This window comes from Toxotes jaculatrix, chromosome 19 (genome assembly GCF_017976425.1).
Source record: "Toxotes jaculatrix isolate fToxJac2 chromosome 19, fToxJac2.pri, whole genome shotgun sequence".
In the NCBI taxonomy this organism is placed as follows: Eukaryota; Metazoa; Chordata; class Actinopteri; family Toxotidae; genus Toxotes; species Toxotes jaculatrix.
The window spans coordinates 1090977-1118491 of record NC_054412.1 but is presented as its reverse complement, the minus strand read 5'-3'; the positions used below and the strand labels follow the sequence as shown (position 1 = coordinate 1118491).

General features: G+C 43.8%; 1 protein-coding gene across 1 annotated transcript; it reads left to right on the top strand.

The window, feature by feature from the left end:
• Positions 1 to 135: 135 nt before the first annotated feature.
• On the top strand, positions 136 to 27515 carry mei4 (meiosis-specific, MEI4 homolog (S. cerevisiae)). Its single transcript, XM_041064941.1, has 5 exons — positions 136 to 163; positions 951 to 1187; positions 3013 to 3509; positions 10594 to 10725; positions 27111 to 27515. Exons 1-5 carry the CDS (start codon positions 136 to 138, stop codon positions 27432 to 27434), a joined length of 1218 nt encoding a protein of 405 aa, XP_040920875.1. The 3' UTR covers positions 27435 to 27515.

Here is a 27515-nt window from a genome sequence, read left to right as displayed (position 1 = left end):
GCCACAGAATCCGCCGGGTCACGGGTTTCCGTGTAACACCTGGTGTAGCACCTGTTTGGCGGGCGGAGCTAAATTAGCAGAGTCAGCGTTGGTCTGCAAACATTGAATGGGGAGGTGGAGGACAGACGCCAGGGAATGGACAGCGACGAAGGCCGTTTAAAAGGTAAATAGTTAGTGTCACAGTTAACGTTAATAACGTGAAGTGTTGTGTTATGTAAACCCGTTTATCCACAAGAATCCGTGGTTTTGTTGTAACGCTATTTAGCTAGCTGTTACCTAGCTAGCTAAATAATTAGCTGTTAGCTAGCTAAGTAACCGAGGTAGCCGAGGTAGCTACAGGTTTGAATGGTCGTAGTTAAATTTACGTGTTGTTTTCTACAGTTGTGTAATTTCCAGCTAATGTTTGTACACAGAAATGAACCCAGGCCGTTAGATTAACCTGGTTTAACAAGGAACAGCACCGATTGATTTAAGCTAACAGAGCGAGTTTAGCTGGATGCGCCACAGCAAATTGCAAACCGTGTAAATACGAAATAATATGCGCGATATGTCCGATAATGGGCGCATGTCAATTCTAGTTGGGGAAACCTTCTGTAATGGAGCCTGAATCATCATTACCGCCTTAATCAGTGCAGTAATAATGGTTTTCTTTAGAGGACGTCCATTATTCTTTCCTGAACCCAAGTCACTGGTGGTAGAACTGAAAAGATTCATTTAATTTAACGTTTAATAAACATTTTTGTCATTTTTGGTTAAATGCTGAAAATGCTTTTATTTCAGCTGAGAAATTTAAATTCTGAATATTTACAGTGTTTTTTGCCCGTTTACATACGTTATAATATAATACGGGTGCTTTCAGGGTGCTGCAGTTAACCTGAATGTACCCATTTAAAATCTTAAGCCGTCACAGTTCTTGTTAATTGGCATCTTCGAAATCTGTCTTTTGACAGGAACGAGTCGAGCAGCGTGGGTTTTCATGAAAGCCAAAGTCGCCCTGGCAGTGGCCATAATAAGGAACAGGCCTCCGGGTATGAGTGGCCGAGAGTACGCCGAGGCTTTGGCCTGCACGCTGAGGAGCCAGGAGGAGAGCTGGAAGAAGAAAGCCCAGGGGCTGCAGCAGCACGTGCTGAGGCTGCAGCAGCAGATGCTGATCACCAGGGTGACGTCAGGCTCCACAGAGGGAGCAGGTAGGCTTTTCTCCATGTACATAGGTTACTGAAAATAAGATGAATATTAGTCACACACAGTGGTATCAGCAACAACACTGTTTCTGTTAGACCTGTTGGCAGATAACTGATATTTGTCAGAAACTGCTTTAGTTTGCCAAAAGTTTCATTGTTGGAAAGTGAAGGTTTAAGAATAATTTGATCAGTGACCTTCAGAGTAGCTGACAACAGGAGCGACTGGAAGGTGAGCTCATGTCACAAAAATCCAGACGGTTTATAAAGATATACAAACACAAGAGTGTATGTTTGCCGATGCCTTCAGTCTGAGGAGAGGATATCTCAAGGACAGGCACAATCTGACATGAGTCCTCAGAGGAGCTCAGACACTGAGCCTACTGTCCTGAGGTTATCACACCAGGCTGCTAATGATTACATACATAATGCTCATGAATGTTGATTGGTCAGGTTTATAGCTGAATGCTTGTTCGTCCTTTTGACAAGGTCACTGTGTATTTTACAAAAAAAGGGAAGCCTCTGCTTCCTCTCACCAGACTGATATAATGTTCAATGTTATTCAATGTATGAATTTTGACTGTATAAAATCAATGATAGGGAATTATATTATAGTATATAATTATTATGCACTGCTGGTACAAATATGATACAGTTCCACTAAATTCATGCATTTGGTGAAGAGTGTTATGCCACATTATTGCCCCACTGGTTTTCAATAATATCTTCCAAGCTTGACCCTGAGAAAGGTATTAAATTGCATCCTGTTAGGTATAAAAATGTTCACTGTTAGTATGTGTACTGGCATCTTTTCATATTTCTGGTTCTTAGAGCTTCCTCCCTCACTGGGTTTTCGTTTTCATGACTTGCAGTGACTTAACATGCAACTTGCTTGCTGGGTCTTACAAAGTGACTGATTTAAATGATATCATTCATTTCTTAGGTATATGTGTCACTCCCAGTAGAGCACATATCATTTTAAACAGCCCTGCAGTCCATATAAACACACACACACACACACACACAGCTGTAAATATTGCTGCCTTTATGACAGCATTTGTTCCAAGGAAAACACGTGTCCTCCTAAATCTAAAACCCTGAGGGCTGAGGGGAGACATTTAGTTGTACAGCCTGTGAAACAGGTGGACCTGTAAGCAAGGCCCACCTGTTCTCAGAATAATGAGCTGCAACCACTATAATATGGGTTTTTAGAGACTTCAAATACAACCAAGGTTCATGGGCTTCTATTTCTTTACCTTCATGTGTACTTGTCTGATATTGTGGTAACTTAGTAAAATGCACATTTATGCCACGATGTCATCACAGCAAAAACAATTTACTGACAGAGAAAATCACTTGCAGAGAAAATGTGAAAGTAAAATTTAGCACCATATCCGTCTAAAATACAAAGTGTGGGCCTAATTAACAGAAGGCACAGTTGCCGTCCTTGAAGAATGACGCCATGAACAGTTCACTATTTATGCATTTGCATTGTAAAACAGATGGGGAAGAGCTTCTGACTTGGCACCAGGATCATCTGTGGAAACTGGTGTTTTAGTGTGAAGGACACTGCGTGAAGTCAACCTGCCGCCCAAGAAGAAAAACATTGCTCAGAAAACTGCAAGATTAAACTTTGCCAAAGAACATGAATATTGGCAGATGAAGCCAAAATAAATGAGTTTGGATCAGATGGAGGTGGCAGTGTGACAGTCGCACAAGAGTTTGTTAGGAGGACAAAAGTGAAAACTATGACTTGGCTTAGGTTTGTCCCCTGACTTGAATCCAATAGAACAACTTTGGAGTATTGCCACTGTGTTTGTGTGAAATCCTCCAGGTAATGACAGTGCAGTGGAAGACATTTCGCAGGATCTGTTTGGTCCTTCAGACCCTCAACCCAGCTGTGACTCAGAGACTCCTGAACTCCTTCAACAGGACCCCCAGCCTGCCACCTCTGACCACCCTGATCACCCTGGAGGTCTTCAGGAGCAAGCGATCCATCCCCATGTGCAGTTCCTCCAGTCACTGTGTGGCCTACACCGAGTAGAAGGGAACAGCCGAGGCCTGGAGGCTCTGTGGTTCGCTGCTGACGGGGACGCAGGGTCGGTTTTGATGGACTCTGTGTGCCACCTCCTGGAGTCGGTGGCGGCGGCGTGCAGGGATCCCCCTCCACTGGGTCCTCACGACCTTGTCCTGCAGGCCTGCCAGGTCGCAGCCCGAGCGATGGACCTCTTCTGCTCTCAGAGGCTGCCATCTGTTGAATTCACGAGACGTGTGGAAGAGTCGCTGAGGGAGCTGACTGGGATGCTGCTTCACGCTAATCAGCCCGGCAGGGTGAGTAATGGGATCCACAGGGAGGGGAAGTTTGCATGTGCACAATATTTCCTCATTAAGTTGACTGTAGTGGCCACCCACAGCTGCACCGTCAGAACAGCACTGCTGAAGGGAAACATTCCTCTGGTCTTTTTGATCATATAACAAACGAACATGCATTAGAATCATCTTCCTCAGATCTGAGGGAAATCGGATGAACGTGTTCATGTGATCAAACAGAAGGAGAAGCTGGATGTTGTGCTTATTTTACATTATTGCAGCACTTATTAACATAACTGCTCGAAAGCTAAATTTTCATGTTGGTCATATTCATGTGTGTATAACTGCACTTCGTTAAACGTCGGCTTAGATAATGAAGATTGTTGAAATCACTTTCACTCAGTTGTTGAGAGAGAGTGAAACAAAACAAAATAGGATATTATTAAATGATATATTATTTTTTGATTATTAATAAACATTATCTTCGGCACACCTTACCTGCGGTGCACCCTACCTGTGATCATGAAACATACTGTGAGTTACTCACGGCCTCTGCCCAGCTGCAGTACAGTTCAGTGCACCCACACTGAACCGAAACCTCAGACGTCTGAAGCGACAGTGCAGTCAGCTGAAGAGTCAGCCGAGCAGCGCGGCAGACGTTTCGCTGACTTCACCAACATTCAGCGGCCGAGCAGAGACGTCAGAGCAGTGAACAGAAACGAGTCGCGCTGCACTAAACCTCCGTCACCCTTCTCTGTTTTCATTACAGTTAACTCTGTAGTTATTCATGTTGACACGAGACTGTTTTGTAAAGGTTTATAGCTTTCCATGCTATCGTGAACATCCCTGGGGTAATATTGGGAGTGATACAATAGTCTTACTCAAAAGTTTTAATACTATCTAATTCCCCTTGAGCATCATTAAAGTTTAATAGTATTTTGGGTTTTTTTCAAGGCAGGACAGGATTATTGGTGTTTGTGTAAAAATATGTGTTGACTCAGCTTAATGTATTCAGCAGCAGCAGCTGAGAGCAAATGTAAAAATTGATCATTTGTCCACTGAAAACCAAATAGTTTTATTGTAGAGACAAAGGTCTGATACGTTTTCTGTAACATTGTCTTGATAGATTTAAAGCAGCCGTAAAGCGGATGAAAAATACGCTAATAATTATTTTCAATCTGTGTTTTTTTTTTTCTTAATTGTTTGCACTCGTCACAAAAAGCTGAGTTTAAATTGTTTATTTGGACCAACCAGGAGTCCAGAACCCAAAGAACCCAAAGACAAACAGCTTACAGTTCCTGAGCTACTGTTCAGTGTGTTTTACACACAAAGATTGTTGAACATTTTCTGGTTCCAGTTTCTCAAATTTGTATCTGCTTAATCTTTTCTAACCTTTGAAATGACATTGAGAATATTTCAGTGCAGTAAAGAGCAGTGTCCCCTGTTAACCTCCATTTAAAGCTCACTGAGTCCATGAAGGCTGAAATTGCATCCACAGTCGATCGTAAAAGCCACTCGCTGCCTCGTACGTGTAGCTGTCATGATGGGGCCTGTCAGCAGGGAAATTGAGATGAAAGTGAGCCTGGGCTGACGAGGATGAGGTTCTCCCTCTGGCTCTTACTGAATGCTCAGAGAATGGCTTACCCAACAAAGATGGCTGCAGGCAGTTTCCTCTGTACAGCAATATTCCCACACTGTTTGTCGTGACTAATAGTGAAGAAATTGGAGTTTTCTTCCGAAGCGGCGCAGAGACGTTTAGCAGATGTCAATGAAACTGATGATGGTGGTGAGGAGGGGGTAAAATAATTTACATTTAATGAGGTCTTCCATTAACACAGCACTGATCTGTCTCTGAGAAACTTTAATGCCCCCGCAGAGACAAGTTGTCTTACAGCCTTTTAAGACTGGTTACTTAGAGTCAGACAACCAATCACAGTAACGTAGAGTGAATGAGGAAAACAGGAAGGCCATTAGTTGGACTCAGTTTGTGATTATCATAGAAGGACAGCTCTTAATCCTGATGACGGAGTCGGTGCTTTATCTTTTTAAAGGGAGCATGTGATAGTCATAGATTCACCAGTGATGAATAAAACATGTGAACTGCTAAACGTCAGATTCAGACAATGGAAAACACATTTTACTGAGTGTTAATGTGCCTTTTCTTTTCCTGATGCCTCAGCACTGATCTGCTGACGCCGAGCACCAGTCCAATAACACAGCTAAGTTTTATCCAGATGTGAAGTCTGTGTGGCTCTGAGGTCGTTCATGGTCATACATTCTTGAACCGTAAACATGAGAATCCTTCCCATGATGTAAACAGTACTGCAGACAGTCCCGTTCCAGCAGGTTCCTCATAGCGTGCAGGCTTTTATTTTTAAATTCCATTCCTGGATGAGGGCTTGGTGACAAACTGTGAGACACTAAATTTATGCAGACCCTCTCACTTTCCCATCATAGCAGCGTGTGGAGGGAGCTGTGTTTGGGGAGAGATTACACTGTTTAAAGTAAAAATCCCCACTTTGATACCGCTGCTGTTTGATAAAACCAATCCATGATGCTCAGTGCATGTGTAATTAATGTGTTTGATGTGCTCTCCTTCAGCTTGCCTCATATTTTCCTTGTAGTGAGTCTTATTTTATTTTCTGCAGAATGGATTTGGACAAGGCCTCAGAGGAGGGGTGTGAACTCTGAGCCAAATGTGGGTGTGCACGGGCGGAGGAATAGCTTTTAACGTGTGATCATTCGGCTGTGGGTGATGCAGGTTACCGATCTATGTCAGCTGTGCCCGTTGCAGTCTGGTATAGAGAGGCCACCGTGCCCAGAGAAAGTGTTTTCTCTTTCTTTCCTATTATAGATGCCCCATTGTATGATGGGTGAACCCCGACCAAATAAAGCAGCTTTGGACATTGATTCTGAGGAGCTGGCTCCTAAATCTGATGTTTCTGAACCAGGCTGGTGATTAGCCGCTGCTGCTGCTGCTGCTGCTGTCATATCATTGTCTCTGTTCTTATAAAACAGAGGGTGAAATTATCATTGATGCTGCCATTTTTCTTGTGAGGACAGTGTCTCTGGACAGGACGCACAGACTGACATCATGGTAGGAAAATATATTACCACGAGGACAGAGGCCTGTCCGGTAACTTCAGTCCCACACAATTGACATGTCTCTGCACGTTGACTTTACCTTTTTACTAAAATGGTCAGCAATCCTTGGCTGCCTGGAAAATTGGAAATCAATGTAAATGTTTTCAGTGCACCAAGGAAAACGGTCAGTAAAGTAAATTTACTGTAAACTCAATGAGTTTGTTGGACAATAAGGCTAAATTATTGATGTAGTCCTATTTTTAGTTCAGTGATAATTTGAAAGTGAAAAAGCGAGAGCTCTCTGTGAAACACTCAGAGATACAGTCGCTTTCATACGTTGAGCTGAGGATTTGATCTCTGAAAAGTTTTTCAGTGATTTCACTTCAAAACACACCTCAGACCTTCTCTGTGGTTCAGCTTAAACTTAGACTTGAACTCCTGTTTAACATCTCACATTCAAACAGTTAATATCTGAAGGCATGTTAGCCTGTGAACAGTGTTTGCACCTGCACTTTTCAGCGTACTTTAAGGCCACATGTACTTACTCACACATCAGAGCTCTGACTTTGACCACACAGCTTTATGTAGTGCGCAGGCTGAGCATTTTCTCTGTGCAGTATATAACCCTCTCACGGTTTCCATAAAAATTTACATTCGTTTTAACTTTCTCTGTAAGGACGGTGCAGACGACTTTGAGGACACCGGTTAATGAACTCTTTGTATTTCTGACGTTCGGTGAACACTCCATCGCTCTGCCAGTCAAACTGATTGTTTGGGACCATTCAGACACAGAGGGGGAGGTCACAGATGAAGGGCAGGGGTAATTATAATACTGGAAAGACTCCTGACAACATCAAGGAGTGCGAGCAAAGGAAAACCCCTCCGCTGGGACACGACTGTAAAACATTCTGACACCAGACTAATCTATTAAACACGCTGTTCAAAAACAATTTTATATTTGTAGGAGGATAAAATTGTCCCACTGAATGGGTTTCCAGTGTGTTTCCCTGTATCTGACAGTGTGAAGGGATGAGAAAGCATTTTGAGATAATACTGTTGATTCTGCTGATTTCAGGTTTTGGCCTTATCATTCAGCTGTAGTCTAATGTAATTATATATATGTGATCAATCCAATCCAATCAAATGTATTGGATATTCTTAAAAACTATGTCTGAAAGTTCCAGGTTAAGACTAAATATTTAATCAGTTAGTTGTTTCAGCTCTAGTCTGGTTTGTTTCTGACGGACAAGGTTTAGATGTGCTAATGGACTCAAACATCACCCACAGTTTGGTAGAGCATGATGGGAAACCACCTGCTGAGGATCAGGGAGTTGCTGTGGCTGTTTGCTCCTCTCGACATTTTGTTTCTTCTGTCATTTTCGGCCCTTTTCCAGAACCTGACCTCCGTAGTCACACAATGAAAACGGCAGAATAAGGACTGCCTGGAAGAGTCAGGAAGTGCTGACAGTCTGAGTGTGTCCATCTTGAGGTGTGATGCCCCGAGCAGCTGCAGTTCACCCAGCCCCTGGTCCTGCCTTCAGAGCTGCTCACGCCCACCAGGAGAGCTCTTATCTCAGGCTCGGTTTCTCAGACACCTGGAGGACTTGTTACGGTCTAGGAGGAAGGCGATTGTGCGAGATGAAGAGCCCAGATGATGAAATTGCAGGTCCTGTATCCCAGGTGGCGTCATTCAAATGTCACTCCCCCACTGTGTGCAACTGCAGACATATTTCATGTAATAACCTTTCAGAGAGGAGAACAGTTTAGTGCCTGGCTGGCCTCATGTAGCCTCACACCCTCCTCATTTCACCGTGCCATCCTTTTGTCTACTGGAAGAACTTTTATTGCCTTCTCCTATATTGGATCCAGCTTGTCTCAGTGTTTCAGCCCCGAACAGGACGCTCAAGTACGCCGTTTATGACTCTATTCTTTTTCAGACGATGCTGCCTGTCAGGGTTATGGCTACAGCATTTGCCTGTAAACATGAAGAATGGGATTATAAGGTTCCTTTAAACATAAAGCTTTGTTAGACCTTGTTTTTCGTAAGACACTGTGAACATTAACCCCTTAGCGAGGAGAGGATGTTTGTCACTTTCTCGCACAGTGAGCTGGTTGTATTTTTAAAGGGCATACAAGTCACGCACAGAACAAGAATAAGAACAAGAAAATCCAGCATTCACCAAAGAAAATACAAGAGAAACCTCCCACTCAAAGACAGAGATAAACCTGGAGTCCGCTGAAACGGGGCACATCGTGACCGACATCAACTAAAAGCTAAAAGATAAGGATGTTTTTCTAGTAACAGAGAACCTTGACTGGACCATGGCCCGCGAGCAGGTCAGAAAAGGAAGAGGAAAGTGCTGAGTGGAAGAGGCTCCTGCAGACAGACTTCAAACAGAACAGAGAAGCTTGACATCAGTGAAGTGGTGAATCAGCAGGTAGATGCAGTTAGAAAGATGAAATCAGTGTAAAACCAACGGTTTAAAGGCAGAATGACTTCAGGTGTTTTCTCTTTCTTCTTCTTTTTCTTTTCTTTTTTCCGTTGAATCTGTCTCCCAGTAAACGATTAAACTAACTGGTGTGATCACGCCTGTGCATCAGAAGGTCAAAGAGGTGGAAAATGGAGGGAGGGAAACTCATTGTCAGTCTGCAGCCTGAGAAACTGGTCAGGAGAACTGAAAAAACAATCAGGTTCAAATTGTGAATTAATATCTTGATAGGATAATCATTCCAGACAATTTCACATGATGTCCTCGTATCATTCGGCACTCAGGGGCAATCAGCAGCAGAGGCAGTGCAAAGCAAATTGGATTTCAGCTGGTTTTTTTGTTTTTTAGTTTTGCTCGGTCTGTTTGAAGAGCGCAGCCGAACACGCCTGTCTGATCCGCAGAAAGCACCAGACAGTTTAAGCTCTGCCTTTAAGAGCTGTGCAAGGTTACGAGTTGCCCCCCCCCCCACACCAACCTGAAAAGCGACAATGGTCATGACGCCCTCGAGCCAGACAATTTTATCCCCAGCTGCTGCCGTGGAGCTGCCTACTGGCACAGCAACCGAGGGCAGTTTGGATGTGTTGGGCTGCTCCCAGTAAAATATATGAAAAATGGAGTGAATGTGAATTAGGCTGTTGCTGAATGTGAGTGTGAATGTGTGAGTGCTAAACGCAGCCCCCCCCCCAGCAGCAGAACAATGAAAACGTGTAGCAGCAGCTAACTGTGTCCGTCATGTGTTTGGCATCAGGGTGTAGCAGTCGTAAACGCTGGGGTGAACATTAGCATCAGAGGAAAGGCTCAGTTTTTTTAATGTCTGTTTGCTGCAGAGGAGTTTTACTTGGTTTCAGGCTGAAATAGTTTTTCAGCTTTCAGAATAAAATGAGTCTTAAAATATTTTTGTTGGCAATTTTAGTGAAAACAGGCTCAATTTTTTTCTTTTTCATTTTGTGTTAACTTCTAAAAGATTTTCAACTCCAAGGTACATTCTGAAATAAATTAGATGTTCTCTGTGTGATATGTGTGATTATAACAGAATAATCAGCGGCAGAATTAATTTTACAGGTTTTTTTAATAATGAGCTTTAGACAATGTTTTGTTTTTCCTTCTGGGTTTGAGTCATCTGGATGCGCAGGGGAGCTGTGTGTGTGTGTGTGTGTGTGTGTGTGTGTGTGTGTGTGTGTGTGTGTGTGTGTGTGTGTGTGTGTGTGTGTGTGTGTGTGTGTGTGTGTGTGTGTGTGTGTGTGTGTGTGTGTGTGTGTGTGTCTCTGTGTTTTGTTGTCGGTTAATTCTTGGCCTCTTTTTTTGGCACTGTGGTTGAAGTGATCATGAAACAGGTCCTAAAAATGAAATCGTGGTTAATCAGTAAGGCCTGAACTGTCAGAGTATGTTTATTGTAACCAGCTCATTGATGGTAGAATAATAATCAGTCGATTATAGATTTTATATTTGTTATGTTGTAAAGGTTAGTAAAAAGGAATGAAAGCTCTAAGGAAACACCATCGGTAAAATCTTTTTTCTTTTCCAAACCTCAGCTCCAGGCTGCAGAGAAGCTGATGGAGTACCTGATCACGCTGGGGAGCAGCAGCATGTCGAAGTCCTTCCTCATTCGTCACGTCCTCTGTCAGATCAGCTCTCTGGCCGATCAGCTCTGGCAGGCCTTCCAGGTAAACGCCCCCGCTGCTTCACCACACCTGCTCCTGCGTTCCCATCCTTCTTCCTCTTCTTTTTCTGCTTCTTTCTCTTTTGGCTCGGTGACAGCGTTGATGCCTTCCTGTTTCGCTGCAGTTGTATGCTCCCCAGTTGTGTGTGTCTGTTGTGTTGCTCAGTTCCTTTACTTTATTGGCATGATCAGCAGCAGTATCGCCAAAGCAATATGAAGATTTTACAGTTTGTATAAACAGCACTTTATGCATTCACCCCATACTGAGATCATCAGTCTGTCTTTCGGACTCTTATTAGCTTTGTCTCTGTTTATTTCTCTTTGGTGTTCTCCCCCACAGACTCTCGCTCTCTGACTCATACACGATTTCATTTCACAGTTTTGCTCTTAGGCTGTCAGCCTTTGTGCGAGGCCTCAGGTCCACACAGTTTGCCCTATTGACTCATTGCTGCGGTCATTTCTGAACCACCATAATCAATACTGCTTCCCACCAGTTTCCTGTCTGCCATGTATTCAGACGTCTCTCAGCAGACCTCAGTCACCGCCTGAGTCACAGGCCGGGCGAGAGCTGCGCTCGGCTGGCCTGCTTCCTGTGGAAGGCAGAGCTGTGCCTAGCCACCGGGGGTCCTTCGAAATGGAAATGTGAGAAAAGGGAGAGGAAACAGATGATTTCCCCCTTCACCCCTCCTGCTGAGCTTCCCTCCCACTCAGCGGGTTCAGTCATGCTCATTTGCGCCTGGTTGTCTCCGTCTCCCAGAGAGATCCTCTCGACTCGGGCGATGCCAAAGACAGAATTTTATCAGCGCCGCGTTTTTGGGAGTTAAAGAAAGAAATAGCTGAGCCCACTGTTCACTGGAGATTCTGACGCCACGCTGTGCTGCTGTGGCGTCATTGTCTCCGATAAACCGGCAGTAATGTGCATTTGTAAGCGGGAAGCTGGAGCGTGAGCCGCTGGCACATGCGAGTGGAGCACCTTCCTCTGAGCATTCAGGAGGCCTGTGTTTGCAAACTGAAATTAATCAGCGTGTTAGCGTAGAGCAGCGTTTGACATTTCAAAGCACGCAGACGGCCATCAGTGTGTCCATGGAAATGTCTGAGTCCACCCGCTACCACCACCACAACACGCCTTTATTCTTTCAAGGCTGAAGAAGGGATAAGGAGATTGCTTTTGAAGACTTGGTGTATTTGAAGACAGAGCCACTGGACAGTCTTATTTGCTTGTAGCTCCGTGCCTGCAGCATCTATACGTCTGTATTTCTGCTGAAGTTTTATACAGAGTGAACTGTAATGAGGACACCTGTTGAATCCCCACACAAACCAGCTGTTTGTCAGACGCTGGTATTTACAGCCCAGAGGTTATATAACAAAACACTTTTTTCACCTTTTCAGGGTAGGAGAGAGACACTAATATTTTCATTTGGTTAATAAATGCATTTTTAACTAATCAATATATTGCATATTTATTTCAGCAATAGTGAAATATGCCCACAAATCGTCATAGCCCAAACAAAAATCAGTTAACTGATTAACTGCCTCAGGAGTAGCAGTAGCAGTAGAAGTTGTACCACAATGTTAAAAATTGAAATGTGGAGTTTACTTTTACAGCAGACTTGAGAGGTGACATTAAACCATATGTCACTCAGCTGAGGACCCACTGGGACTCTACAAAGACCCTCTGAGAGTTTCTTGTCCCCTGTTTGAAAGCCACCGGGCTCTGCAGCTGCCACGCTGCCTGTATAAAAACCTGAGCTTTCATATGGTCCCCAGGGCCGAGTCAAAGCCACGAACAGACCCCTGCCTCAGCCCTTTGTCAGCAGCAGACCCCTGGCTCTCTGTCAATAATGCTAAGTGAAAGGTGTTTCTCTGCGTGGAGGATTTCTTTTGTGTGGAGAAGTTTAGGCAGTGATGTAAAATCTGTTCTGTCCTGTTTTCAGTTCAGTTCCAAGTCTTTGGAGTTTTGTTATTTAATGTCAGCATTAACACAAATATCATCATCATCATCATCATATAAAATAGTGCATCAGTGTGAACATGGACCAGATGAGAACTAAAAAGCAGTAGTGTCTTGTCAGCAGTATGATTTCCTTCCTTAGTCCAAACTACAGGTGTCCAACTCTTTTTTAGACCTTTTGAGCAGGTGCAGCCTTTGACTCAGGTCTTATTTTGTGATGTAGGTAAAGTGAGCTGTGTGCGTCATCAGGTATCCATTCAATGCTGAGTTGCTATGCATTTCCATCTATTCCTGGTGAAAAACATTGATTACAGCTTTCAGTGCAGAGTATTAGTCATTCGAACTGCAAATGGAAAAAGTACATGAATCCTTCGGGAGCTGGAGTGATGAGAGGAAACTTGGTTTGTTCTGCGTATGGTTTTCTTTGGTAATCCAAAAACAGTTCAGCATTTCAGCCGAGGTGTTTGATTATATATATATCAATATTGTGATATACAGTTATACACATATTAATAGAGGATTTTATCCATACGGTCTGCCTCTGGCCTCAAACCCTTCAAACATTATATTTAAACACTGGGCTGCCTGTGTTGTTAATATGCACTCCCTAAGTAGTGGTTAGGTCACTGGAACACCACCTGCCACAGCAGTGAATGCCAAACAGGCCTTCACCCTTTTCCAGCTGGTTGTTAAGAGAGCAGATCGTTCCCATCTGTCCGACGACTCTTCGCTGACTCAGGCTTTTATGTTCCAGAGGTTGAGAGGACAGGCGGTGATGGCTGAAACGCTTAGTGTCACACTCACACATCATGAACCTAATTTCCTTGTTGTCATTCGTATCATAGTGGGGGGAGACCTTAACCGCCCATCTGGGCGTTCACCTGGAACCACACATGCACGGCAGTGATCTAACACAGAAATGACTGAGTTCACAGCTCTGTGGGTGTTAACTTTCCTGAACTTGAATTCCATCTCTTCATGATGTAAAATATGGCTGAGTGCCGAAGACCGAAGAGGACCAAGCCTGAACAAGTTCAGTTACAAGTTGTGTTTTGGTTGTTGTTTGATTCTGATGTCTGATCGTCACTGTCTGGAGTTTGTTCTCATGGTCTGCTGCTGAAAAGGGAAGTTCCTCTGGGGGATATTCATGACTAAGTGATTAATCATTGCAGCTGTAGAAGATGCCAGTGTTTTTTTTTTGTTTTACATGAAACAGAGATGCTGAACAGACAGTATATGAGATTAAATAGCAGAAAATGACACAGAAACCTGTGTCTGAGTGAAAATGGAACCACAGTACTGGTTAAATCAATAGTTCAAACCGTCGAGCTGAGAGATGAGGGAACGGTTTTGTCTTTAGTCAGATCCATGATTTCAGTGAAGCAGTGACAGTGCAGTCCAGTATAATATGTAAATGTTTGTAGGAGGTTACGCTGCATGCTACATGCTGCCGTATGATGAGCCACGGGTTACTCTGAGCTGGCGGAGGAATCGGCTGAAATATGAGTGTTCTGGGTGCACTGTTTCAAGGGCATTGGTAGCTGTGAGTGGAGGCATTAAAGTCGTGAGCAGTCTGTCAGGAGCAGGGAGGCGGCGGCTGCTGGCGCTGCTGTCTGACATGCATCCTCAGAGATGCTGCAGCCTGGTGCCACTGTCCTTGGAGCGGAGCAGCATACAGATAAGCCGTGCCATCTGGGCGCTGCGTTGTTCTGTCAGAGGGCGTGACAGTCAGTGGCACCAAACGGCCGCAGCCCCTCGGGACAAAGCCACCATGAAATCCAGCAGTAGCACTAAACCACGGGGCAGTATAAATGCCATCCCCACGTCATTACTATGCACCCTCAGTTGTCACCGTGCCTGTGTCTGCATTTTATGCAAACTGTGGGTGGCCTGTGGCTAACCGTCTTATCCTCGGCTCAAACGTTAAAATTAATATGGCTGAAGCTGATGGTTATTTGCGTTATTGATTAATCTGTTGATTACTGTATTTCTTTGACTAATTGATTCGTTGTTTAGTCTGTAAGATTAGAGATCACCGTGTCTCAGACTCAAACAGAGAAAAGCAGGAAATTCTCACATTTGAGGAGCCAAAGAATATTTGGCACTTATTCACCTGTAAGAGTAATCATCAGAGCTGCTGATTGACAGATCCATCTGACAGGAGGACAGCAGCATGAGAGCTGTGTTCTGTGTGTCTGAGCTTGGGATTGTGATTCGAGTATTGACTGATCTGAAGTAACAATGTGGAGAACATGGAACAAAACGGACTCGACTGCAGCTGAAAGGAGTGATCGATTAAAGCAGCCATGTGTTCATAGCAACGTGAGGCTGTGTTTGTAGAAACATTAGGTTATTCAGGTGAAACTCGTCGTAGTGTACGAGCTGCTGATTATTTATTGCTGATTTATTTTTCTGTCAGTAAATCTGCAGATCGTTTCAGCTCTACTTCATGTTTTATCACTATACTTCAGATAAAATGTGACTCTTTGCATTAGTCCTCATTTTGTAACGTGTTATAAATTAAACGTTGTTAAATTGAACAAATAAATAAATAATAATAATCCTCCACTGGATTTGTTTGTGTGGAGAGTGTGGCTGAGAAGCCTCCCTGGTTAACTTCCCTCTTTAGCGTCAGTTGGCTTAATCCCATGAAACTTCTCTGTGTTATTGTCTCATTAGAATGATCTGATGAGTTTCAGATCCAGCCAGTGTCTGGGATGATTGCCCTTAATGATATTAAGTTCGGCTTGGGGATATTAAATTTGGCTTTGGGATGATGAATTAGTTTTCAGGCATGCGGGGTTCAGCGGTGGAGGCAGAGCCAGAGGAAATGAGCATCACAGCTGATGCCTCTAAAGGCCAGTGCCAGCTCAGTTTGCACTCTTTGGCTCCGCGGCCCTCAGAGAATGTTTTTTTGCTGTGGGACTGATCGGTACATCCCATTTCATCTTTAAATATCAGGACAACAGAACCGTCCTCTCTGATCTGATCCAGACACTGTATCATCACACAGCATCAGTTCTGTGATCTTTACATTTACTCACCCCTCCTGACAGCAACGCTAAAGATGGCCGGCTGTACGTTACTGTTACCTCCACATCCGCAGCACCTGACAGCTACATTAGCTTACCTTCTTATAAAGACGGCGTGCTGCCTGCATGATTCCATTGTTTGTCTCAGCTGTCCATAAATCTGTTGCTTCTGAGGACAGGTAATGTCAGGTGATCTGACTGACAGACACATAACTTTGCAAAGTAATAATAATAGTTGTGCAACAGGTAAAGCAGCTAAATCATCTGAACAGAGGAGGAAACTGTTTTACTATCCCGGAGCTGCAGCGTGTGATGATATAGATGCAGGTTGTTGAATAAAACACGGATTTCTCTGCACGACTTTTCCCAGAGTGTCAGTCTTTGTTCAGGAATGCTGTGGTGAGGGGACCTACAGGAAAACAGAGGTTTTATCTGGCACCTGTTCTCAGCTTGTTCTGGCTCTGCACTTTCATTCTAATCAGCTCATGATAAAGATCAATATTTTAAACACTAATAAAGAAAAACTAATCAGGTTTGTATGTTAATGGAGCTGCATGGATTACTTGATTAATTGGTTAGTGGGTTGACAGAAAATTAATCATAATTTCATCCTCACATATGAACACACATCATCATCCCAAACTACACTCGTATCCAAAGTAGCAGAAACCAAAATGGTGCTTCGACCTTGTCTCTCAGGTGCTTTGGTGCAGAGACTACTCGTTCAGCACGGCTCACGCGGTCACGTGACTGAAGAGAACAACAGCCTCCATCAGTGGCTCCAAATGTGGGTGGCACACCACCCTGTGGAGCCTTAAGGACAGCGTCAGGAAGCTGCCAGATTCATGTACGTTTTTATTTGTAGTTCATTTTTCAACATTTCAACACATGAAAAGACAAAGTGAGCTTTACACATTGTTCATACATGAAGCATAGTTGTACTTTTTACTTCCAGCCTCCACTTCAGTCAGTAGTGTCTGCATCATTCACACAGACCCACTAAGAGCTTTACACGTCCCCCTTGGCTCGAGTTGCCACAGAGAGCTTTGTCAGGCTGTCTGCTTCTTTTTGTCCTCACTCACCTCTGCTCTCATTCCTCAGGGGGAAAGAAAACCAATAACACATCTTTGCAGGAAAACAAATGATGACGACAACGTTACAGTTTTCCTCCCGCTGTTCGGGGGCAGGCGGGAGTGGAGGACGCTGGCGTGTCGAGTCGAGTCAGCAGTAAACTGAGAGGTGGAGATTGTCGGTCCTGATACAGGAAGAGCAGTAAGAACAAATTGTCTGGTGACAGTTCAAGTGCAAGATTCAAGTCTCAGGGTAAAAATCAGCCTGTGTTTTCACAGTAGTCTCCAACATTTTAAACCTAGCAGTGCAGTCTCTAGTGTAGAAAACAACCACCCAGCACAGGATGATCACCGATCAGAGGCTGACGGACAATAAATCCACGGCCTTTACATCCTCTTCATCCTATCCACGACTCGCCAGAGGAAGTTTACGTCGCTACCTTGAATCAGCCTTCAAGTCCTTTCTGAAAACACTCTTGTACAGAGAGGTGTTTACACGTCAGAGTTTTTTGAGTTGCAGGACCCGTCAGCTGCCCGACAGCCCGGGTCGGGAAGCAGTGTGGGTTTGATTCAGTAATAATTCATTCTGGTTCCATTTTAGCTGGTGTTCAGGGAGCAGGTCTGTCGCCTTTTATTTGAGAGAAGAAAATTAATGTTCAATCTGTAATCAACTTTTTTAATATTAAAAAAAAACTCTCAGTGTATCTGAACTCGGGCTCCATGGGTTGGGTTTGAATTAATTTGAACAAATAACACGTTGGTTTGAATTTGATTGACAGCTCTAACAGGCCTCTGACAGTGCTGTATAATGAGCCATTTGGATGCTTTTATCGTATCGGCTTTCTGGGTGATCTCAGTAGTTGTGTTTCCATTAAAATGTTGAGTAAGTTTTAAGTGGATTTCAGAAAAGTGAGCAAAATAAAATGTGAGTCAGCGAGTGTTATCCACTACTGTTATGCTAATATGCTGGAGGATGTGACAGGATAACAGAATTAATCGAGCTCCATCTCTGGTCTGTGGTGGTGTTTCGTTGCTGCTTCCCTCCTAAAATGGCATTTGTTATTCTAATGAAAGAGTTTGTCTCTTCTGACCGACGCCTGTCCAGCTGTGTTTATATCAGTGGAGCTGGACTCAGACTGGTGACGCTGCAGCTAAACTGTGCATCTCGCACTGTGTAACCCAACAGCTCACTGACTTCATGTGTCTCCGTGAACACGCAGCGTGTGCGTCTTCATCTCGTTTTCTGTCGTAGTGGTGGATTTCAGTTGATCTGGTTTTATACTCGTGCATTGTTGAGGCTCGTGGATCAAGATGCCCTTTAAAATAATGACTGTTGTTTCTCATCACATCGGCACGCTCCGCCGTAAGCAGCAGGTGTGTTATTAGTTTTATGTGTGATTCTAAAGTAAAAGTGCTTTGCTATTATCTCTGTGCTTGTCACGTGTATATTCAGGCATTTTCTGAGGACAGTGTGTTTTCTCTTTCTGTACATCTTTTGTGTGGAAGCTCTGGTGGCATCTGTGGTGATGGCTTAATTAATTAGCATTCTTTGGCTCTCTGGTTGCCTGTCGTCTTCGTCTCTATCTGTCATCTTCCTCCCACAGAGCTCGCCTCTCTCAGCTTCCGTTAAAACAATCCACTGCATCCACTGCTCTGTGTCTCATGCATCCTGTGGATCTGGACAGATAAATGGATAAACATGTGGTGGAGCAGAGCTGATTGTACTGAATTACAATGCAGATATGGGTGGGGAAATATATGGTTCCGTGACCATCATGGCCTCCTTGTTACATGACGAGTTTGCTTCTGCAGAAATGACTTTCAGGCAGTGGGAGTTTACTCTGCTTTTCTTCACTGTGGCATTTTAATGGACAGAAGCGTTATTTAATGCCATCTGCTGTGGGTAAATCGTGCTTCACATAAATACAAGCTGTACATTCTCATACAGAGTCAGAATGGCTTTGGCATTTTAGGTTCAGTTACAGTCTGATTGACCAACACATCAGTCAAGAGCTAACTTATGTGATCCTGAGCACCGTGTAGAGATGTGTGCATACTGTGGTTTTTCAGCTGCAGTAAGTGGATCAAAGTGGATGAAATGTAAAATTAATTGAGCCAATATTTAGAGCAATCTGCATCATTGCCAAGGACATTTAAAGAGCAGGAATTTGGGCCAGACAGAATTAATTTAGGCAGAGCTGCCAAAACCAGAGATGTGTCTGCACTGATGAGTCTGACTTTAAATACTCAGCATGTCAGCAAAGCAGAATGAAATCAGCTCCGTGTTCTTCGTTCATCAGTCAGTTTATACAACATGTGAAAGCAGCAACATATTTTCAGGATTACTTAGGATTCCCATTCCCTTTGGACCCCAGTTTATATTTACACATACATGGTTCTTAAGATTTGAAGAAGTCCAGTTCCAGTTCTTCTCACAGTTTATATTATTTCAAAAATATAAAGTTCATACAGAAAAGTGGTACTTCAGCATCATTATTACCTTATACAGCTGTTTTGTCTGAGGTGTGTCAGATTGTAAGCCCAGTGTTCCCTCTCCTCTTAGCTCTGGTTTGGTCTCCACCGGCTCCTGAGGGACGTATCTGGCTCTTTAGCTGCTAAATGCTCTGAAAAAAAAAGAAAACAGAGAAAAGCAGCAAACCATCACATCTGAGAAGCTGGAACCGGAGAATACACGACATTGTTTCTTGATGAGTCACTTAAACAATCGTAGTCAGTTCATCGCTGTCAAACCTCGACTGAACTGTTAAAATAAAAAATGCTCCACAGAAAGGCAGAGTGGGTTGTAATGCTCTGTGGGTGCACTGATACTCGTGGCACTTGATCCTCTGTTAATATAGGAAATATTAAATATTATAATTTAAATATATGCTGTATAGAAAAGCTTTGTTTCTACTCCCTTTCTATTCATAGATTAGTAATGACTAGTTAGTGACCTTTTTGTAAAACCTGTGGACCATTACAGAGATGTGTTGCTGTTTGCGTTCCATGGTCGGTTCCCGTGTTGAATAAATCGGCTCGATGGCAGACTTCCTGTCGGTGAGGTGACCTGCTCTCGGTGCGGTGAGCCGTCCACGTCCGCCGCTGCACACGTGACAGATCGATCAGATTAAAGGGAGAGGGAGAGAAAAAGATGGACAATTAGCCGAGGATCAAAGCCGTCCTCCGTCCTCAGAGCTCGCCGCTCTCATTAGCGGTCTAACCAGGAAGGAAAATGAGACTGGTCGATCAAAGTCGCTTTATAAAACTAAACCTGGAAGCTTCTTTGGAGTTACTGTCAAACTCACTTTATTCAAGTCATGAATAAATACACAAAATCACTGAAGACGCACAAAATAAGTCTTTGACTTTCTACCTGTTCGTTCAGGTGATTGGTCACCACCTGAATCTATAATTCAGTATCTCTGAAACTGGATTTTGTCTGTAAAGATGTTATAGTCTGTGTCTAACTGCTCATTTCTTGACCTGTTGTGCTTCTTTTTAGTGATTTCACTAACTTGGGGAGGACAGTGTAGTTATTGGTAGGAATGATAATAACCAGAGCCACCAAAATAAGTCATGAAATTAAATGAGTAAAACAGTGAAAGACAGTTTTAGGGATCGTGAGTGATTCATGCAGCTTCAGTGAATGTAGAGGAGCAGACTGTGAACATATGAAAGCTCAGAGCAGCTTTTTAAGAGAAAAGAGTCAAAGGACGTTGAGTTGTCAGGTCAAATCTGAAGCTCTCCTGTCAGCTCTGGCATTTCTACTCTATCAACTCTCTCCATGTGGCTGAACACTGGAAATATAGTGGTTTGGTCTTTGGGGAAACTCAGCTGTCGCACCAGCCGTCTGCGGCCGACAGATGTGACAGAACTGACCTCCTGTCGGCAACTGCCACAGCCTCATGAGACCATTTAACAAAAAAGAGAAACAGGAGGATACTGCACTCTCTTATATGTGTGCGAGAAACAGACAAACCTGTGTTCTTCCACCTCCCCGGGCGGTCGAGATGTCGAGATTTGAGCTCAGAGAACAACGGCTCGGATGAGATTGGATCGATTTTCTGTCGGTTGAATCGGTGGATTGCCGGCGAACCGCCTTGAAAGAGATGGTCAGGGGAAAAAAATAAAACACTGCATGAGGACGCTTCTACAAGACAAAGGCAAAAAAAAAAAAAGAGGAAAAAAAAAATCAATTCCTGGGAGTTGTTGTGTTCTGTGGGCTGACAGGTGGGGAAGGATGTGTGGGGTCATTTTGCTTGTAAGCCTGAAGCAGACTGTGGTTGCATTCATCTCAGTGGAGGACCACCAGCAATCCTCTGTACGCTGCACTTCAAAGGAGAATCAACACGCCCGTATGGGGAAGGCCAGGGCCAGAGACGGTTTGTCATCAATACTGTGCTGGTAAACAAGCTTATTTTCATGTTTGACCCCGTTCTCTAACAGCAGCAGGGCAATTCTCAGCCGACAGCATTTTTTTTTTGCTGTGAACAAATTTTAATAACCTGTTCACAGAAAAAAGAAAATTGATTTGTTTGTTTGTGATTACAGTGCTAAAGTGTACTCTGGGTTGTTATTTCATTTGAAACCAAATATGCAATATGTGAATGTGTGAACCTCATGGTGGTGCTAGAGTAAAAATCAGGTCGTCTTTATTATTAAGAGAAGCAATCGCTGTAGAAAGACTTGCAGCTGTTGCGGTCGGACCTCGGTGCAGGTGTGGTCTCGGTCATCTCAGGCCGGGCCTCTGTGCGTTCAGGTGGTGACACCGAGCCGCCTAACTTGACAGTATTGTTGTGGAGAGGAGGCCGAAGCTTCTCACTCACTCTGTGGGCTTTTCTTTTCCTCTCTGGTGACAAATCAATCTCTGTCCTTGATCAGTAAATTACTGCCCTTCACACTTCCAGCCGAGCACCGCTTCATTATGTGCTCTTTGTCAGCTGCTCCCTCGCTCTCTCTGCTTTCACTGCCTCGCTCTGTCCTCGTCTCTCTCCCTGTCTCTCTCATTGCTCGTCTTTTTCTGTATTTTCTGATTCTTGTTCTCTGCCTTTTTAATTTTCTATGAATCACTTTTGCTCTTTTCTTTCATTATCGTTTTCCCTCCATTTACCTTTATGTCCTTCCATGTCTCTTTCCTTCCTCTTTCCCTCCTCTGTTTAGCCTTTATGAGGCTATGTAGGTAAACAGTGTAAACAGTGTAAACAAAATAAAGCAACTCAAAATGTCACTTGTTTGTTTCTCAGGGAGCAGTTTGTGAAATCCTGACAAAAACACAAACTTAGGACCAGAACACAGATTTAAGATTTCAGCTTGAGCTCCAGTAATAAGTAAGAAAGAAGAAAATAATAAGAAATTAACTGATAATGAAAATAATTATTTGCAGACATTTTCAATAATTACTCACAGTTGCTTTACAGTTAAAATTTTACATAAACATAAACCTCATGTATCTGTCTTCAGTCTTGTATTTATTTCCACTTGAGAAACGTTCAGTTTCTCTTCCAGGCCAGCGGTTGCTGTTCGTGTGTGACCCAGTCAGAACAGAGATGAGCTCTAGGTCTAATCAGATGGACAATTAAATCCCATTGAGGGCGCTGCTTTATAATCTCAGGGCAGCCGATGCTAACTGGGTCATTGTGCTTCAGGCTCGCTCGCTGCATACAGATCCAGGAGTTTTCTCCTCTCCACACTCGAGGTCCTCATCCAGCTCAGTGGAAAAGACCTTTCACATCTCCAGATCCCATCGGTGGTAATTAATAGGTTTCCTATGTGGGTATGGACACTTTATTTGGACTCTCTATTGTCAAATATGTCTACGAGGAGCCCCCAAACTATGAAAGGTTCAGGTGCTTATTATTTCCTGTTTCACTATCCTGACAGATCCAGATCCAAATCCAGATCCATGGCACTAAGCAGGAATTAAAATGTAAAGACAGCCATATGTTTAATATGAATGTGAGACACTGACAGTGAAGACAAAGCTGCCTGGCGTGGATTACTCCAGCTCCTCGTCAGTAAAATATTAAAGCTTCTCTTTAGCTGCTAAATGCCTTTGTCATTATGTCATTATTACACTGACAGTTTTACAGGGATTCGTTTTACTGCCAAGGAGAAGATCTGTAGTTAAAGCGTTTGTTAATGTCTCGCTGTCTGAGTTGCAGCATGATGTAATTTTTAAAATCCAGGAAATATCAGGAAAATAGCAGAAAGACTGTGTTCGTCTCTGATGAACCGATTCTCACGGTAGCTAATTATCTGCTTACGAACACACAGTTTCACAGGGAGCGAGTCTGTGTGTTACAGTTCAACCTCCTGCACATGTTCAGAGACACCCTATGGTTTCCTGTTGCCTTCAAAGCCACAACTCATCATCATGTTTACCTGGAAGGTCGATAATGAAATGACCTTCTGCGTAACCTCAGCCTCATCTGAGCCCTCACGTCCAGCTTTTAGCTTCGGCCGCTCAGTGGGATCAGATAAAGTCTTTTTGACTTTGTGGTTTGGCCTGGAAGAGAAAGGCTGTCCTGTTACTGGCGTGGAGGGAGAGAGTAGTTTATCTAGATTATTAAAACGCAGCAATGAATCCTGCCGCTGTCATCCTGCAGCCCGGCGGATCCCCGAGGACTTCTAACGAGCCAACAAACTCAATCAGTCTGTCCTGCTGTTTTCATCCTCTCACTCAGAGCAGGACTCGGGTTTGGATCCGTGCAGACGGGCCTCCTGTCACTTCATCTGACGTTCTTATCTCCCACTCTTTGTTCTTTTTATTGTGCTGTTCTCCACCACGGTGGACGACCCCTCCGTACACACTTTTGAGCACAGAGGGGAAACTGTCTGAGAATAGAGTTTTGTTTCTACTGTCTACTCGTAATTATTTATGATTTTGTGTCAGAATGCTGTCGAAGCCAGAAGCACAGCTGGTCGTGCCGTCTTATGAAAGGATGCTTTGCTTGTTAAATATCCTGGGGTTGTTGTAAAAGAGATACCGCCTCAGGGGATTTTATCTTGAACCCACATCTGGAAGAAAAGCCACCCACTGATTAGTCAATTGTTTCTCTCGCATCTCTGTTCTCCAGAGGCAGGCCTGGTGATTTTTTTTTTTTTTTTTTGTTCGGTTCGCTTGATGAATCTGTCAGTCTGCATTGTGTTTTTTTTCCCCCTTCATGCCAGGAACGTTGATTTGCAGTGGCAGGGAAATGGAACAGAACAGACAGAAATAAAATAAGAATACGGTGAGTGTCCTGCTGCCTGTCAGAGCCTTGAACCCCGTTTCTGGAGCGAAGCGGTTGATCTCAGACCGTCTTTGTTGGACGTAGAGACAGGAATGTTACAGTGACTGCAGCATGTGGCCACTCATGTCTGCGTATTAACACCTTACTGCAGACTGTTTTATAATCTGTACAGAACACTTATCTATACACTGAATACTGTACTTTCTTTTTTAACCTGTTTATTAATACAACCATTACAGTTACCCAGCTAGAAGCAGGAGCAGTGAGACCCAGCAGGCCCTCTGTGGCTTCATGTTTTCTATCTCAGGCCACCGTCTGTGTCACCTCCCCCTGTGGATGAGTAGCTGTACTGTGTGTGTGTGTGTGTGTGTGTGTGTTTCACAAATGCTCCATCACAGCTTCTTCCAGATTTTCATTCCAGTTATCGATTTTTTTTTTTCTATCGAATGCCGCTCCGCGGCTTCATAAATTCGTTGGGCGTACGAGTGCTTGACAGGTGGTAGATTAAAGTAGAATGTCTCGGGCTCCCTCTTAGCAGCAGCTGACATAAACCGCCTCGGCCTCCTGAATGTTGTTGTATGTTGTCGAATAAAACTGACGGTGCAGCTTTGTTTGGGGAGGTGACGACCGGATCTGTAGAAATCACACCTGAAAGTAAATAATCATCACACGCACATCTATACAAAACAAACACAATTAAAAATGTATTTGTTTTGATCTGTAGAAGCAGCAAATGATTAGATGATGAGATAAAAGTGGGATCTTTATTTCTTCTGTTTCAGTAAAAGGTGTTGAAACCAGCTTTGTCTCATTCTCTGTTTTGAAGCACAGTGTTTATTTGCAGTTATGTTTCCTGTTCTAACACTCGGCTCCTCCCCGCGTTTTCCCAGATTCCCTGTTGTTGTTCCTTGAATCACAGTGTTTATCCGGCTCAGTGGTTCTGAGTGATGAGTGAGTGAACTTGCCTTGTCCTGACTGCAGTGTGTATTGTTCAGCGTTTGCAGTTTAATGACAGTGTTTTTAAAAATGGCGGGTTGTTCTGCTGCCAAAGTTTTGATAAAGACTCTTTTGGACTTTTGGACGTCCTGGTGACCCAGTGGACCAGGACACACACACACACACACACACACACACAGTAGCTGTGTATTGTTGTTTGTGTCCAGCTTCATGAGTCAACATTTATTTTTTTCCAAGTGAATAATTTACTGTATAAAATGTCCAGTGAAAAATGTCCCACAGCCCGTAGATGGGTGGTTTTTTATTTTCTTAAATTTGTAAACTAAACAATAAGTTTATTTATTGAAAGAACATTTCATCAATTCATTGAAAATAATTAACAGCGACCTCAGACCTTCCATCACTCGCTGGCTCTCAGCAGCAAACAGACTGTAGGAAATGTTTTACTTTGGCTCAGATCTTATTACTGTTGACTCTCTGAGCAGCTTCAGCTGTTTTTCTGGTGTAAATCAAGAGAATCTGCATATTCCATATTAATTAATGCCTGTGCCCGCAAATAGGATGTGAACTGTTTAGGCAGTCAAGCTGAAAACATGTTTAAGATAAATCATGGCGTTCTCTTCACACTCAAAGTTTCAGGGAGCTTTCGTTCCCGCTCTTCCTGCCTCATTTCATTTCATGTTGCCCTCACTTTGTTTTGGTTTTTAGATGGATCGTCTGACAGCACTGGTGGGGCGCTCAGAGGATGGCAAGAAATCATTCAGACTGTGCCCCCCCCCCCAAAGAAAAAACCAGAATCTGTGCATGGACAGGGCTCAGATAATCAGGTCATTATCTTTGTGACGATGATCTGCAGAGCCACATCACGCTGCAGTCTTCTCTCCCCGTGTTCACCCGAGTGAAATATGTCCTCCCCGTCTTGTTGACAGTTGCTGCCGCAGACAGTGTGAATATCCGAGGCCTCTGTGTCGAGCTGCCTGGCACCGTCTCTTCATGGCAGCGAGTCACCAAGTATCTGTACATGCAGCAGATATAGCCCCGATATTCACAGTTCAGAAACTAACCTGACACACGACTGGAACCTGTTATCACACTCAGACTGACTGACAGCTCTGTTAATAAATGCTCGAGTCTGAGTTATGCACCTGTGTATCATGAAGAAGGTTGATGAGAGTGAACCGAAACACAGCTATTGAGATACGGTGATTTTGTTTTTGTCTGTTTGCTTATTTTTGAACCCATAAACTTTCAGGAAGAATTCTGTATTAAACCGTGTGTTTGTATCGAGGAGAGTTTCCAGACACGCACATTCCAATAAGTGAACTGTGAGAGATAAAGAAAATGGTGTTTTGGCTCTCTGGACCCAGGAAGTGACCCAGTCCGGATGGGGGTCCTGATTGTGTGTGTGTGTGTGTGTGTCGTTGTCACATCCTGTCAGCTCTCTGAAGATTCGGGCCGTGAGGAATACCTGACAACCATCTGGTGGTTGTTTTTCTTTGTGAAATCTCACACAAAGGTGAACACACAGAAAGGCACACTGAGATACAGCCTGGAAGAAATCCAGTAGCTTCCCTTTATTTGAATGAATACATTTTGGTTTGTAGGCGTGTGTGTGTTGTACGCCTTGAATTTGATGTAGTGTGTGCTCTGAAAACAATCACACTCGTACCTCATGTTTCTCTGCTGTCACCTGCTGTTAAATAGCGTGTGCAGTAAGTATTTACCTGCAGCACGTTCCAGCATCATCTATCACTCCATGATCCCTGAGAGATCACTCCAGTGTGGGGTTATTTGAGTAATGGTTTACCTTTAGCTGTAGCTCCTTTAGCTTCTTTCCACGGTCCCTCTCTTGAATTACATCTCTCCTGTGCTTTCAGTTGGATCAGCAGTAGCAAGGCAGTCATGTAGTTAAAGGACTTGGTGCCTACGTCTTGGATGCACCGTTTCCCACTATTAGACAGGTAGGTATTTGTGCTGGTAGTCGTCCAGGAGGTGGTCAGGAGGTCAGGGAGGCCAAGCTAGCTCCAGCCAGTTGCTAAACTCTTGACAGCCACCCAGTGACTGTTTTCCTCTCTGACCTCTCATGTTGTGTCCTGGAGATAGTTATCAAGAAATCATTCAGCCCTGATGTCGATGTTGCTTTCCAGGGGCAGGAGGACTCGGGGCTGGACAGCTTTCCTGTGGACCAGTATCAGAACTCATGCCACCTGTTCAGGATCCTGGAGGAACTCCTACTGAAATCAAAGGTACCGTGCAGGGTGGAGGCGGGGTCGGAGTTGACGGGCTTCCTCAGTCACTTGGAGCAGCGCATCTTCCTACTGTCAGATGAGTTTCCCTTGTTCTCCATTTTCATGTGGAGGATAGGACGTCTCCTCACCTCCTCGGACAGACAATGTCCCACAAATGTAAGGAACAGGCAGGACACATTCAAAGGTTTGGCTTCCACCCCCCTGTATGAAACAACAGGCTAAGCTGCTAATCAGCGTCTGTTTAAACCTTCACTGTGGCGAGCTTCACTAAAAAGGAAAACAGAAAGAATGCATCATAAGGAT

Coding starts and splice junctions, on each gene's coding strand:
- mei4 (XM_041064941.1), top strand. CDS start 136: ATGGACAGCGACGAAGGCCGTTTAAAAG. Junction 3,510..10,593: donor ACGCTAATCAGCCCGGCAGG/GTGAGTAATGGG, acceptor TCCAAACCTCAG/CTCCAGGCTGCAGAGAAGCT. Junction 10,726..27,110: donor AGCTCTGGCAGGCCTTCCAG/GTAAACGCCCCC, acceptor GTTGCTTTCCAG/GGGCAGGAGGACTCGGGGCT.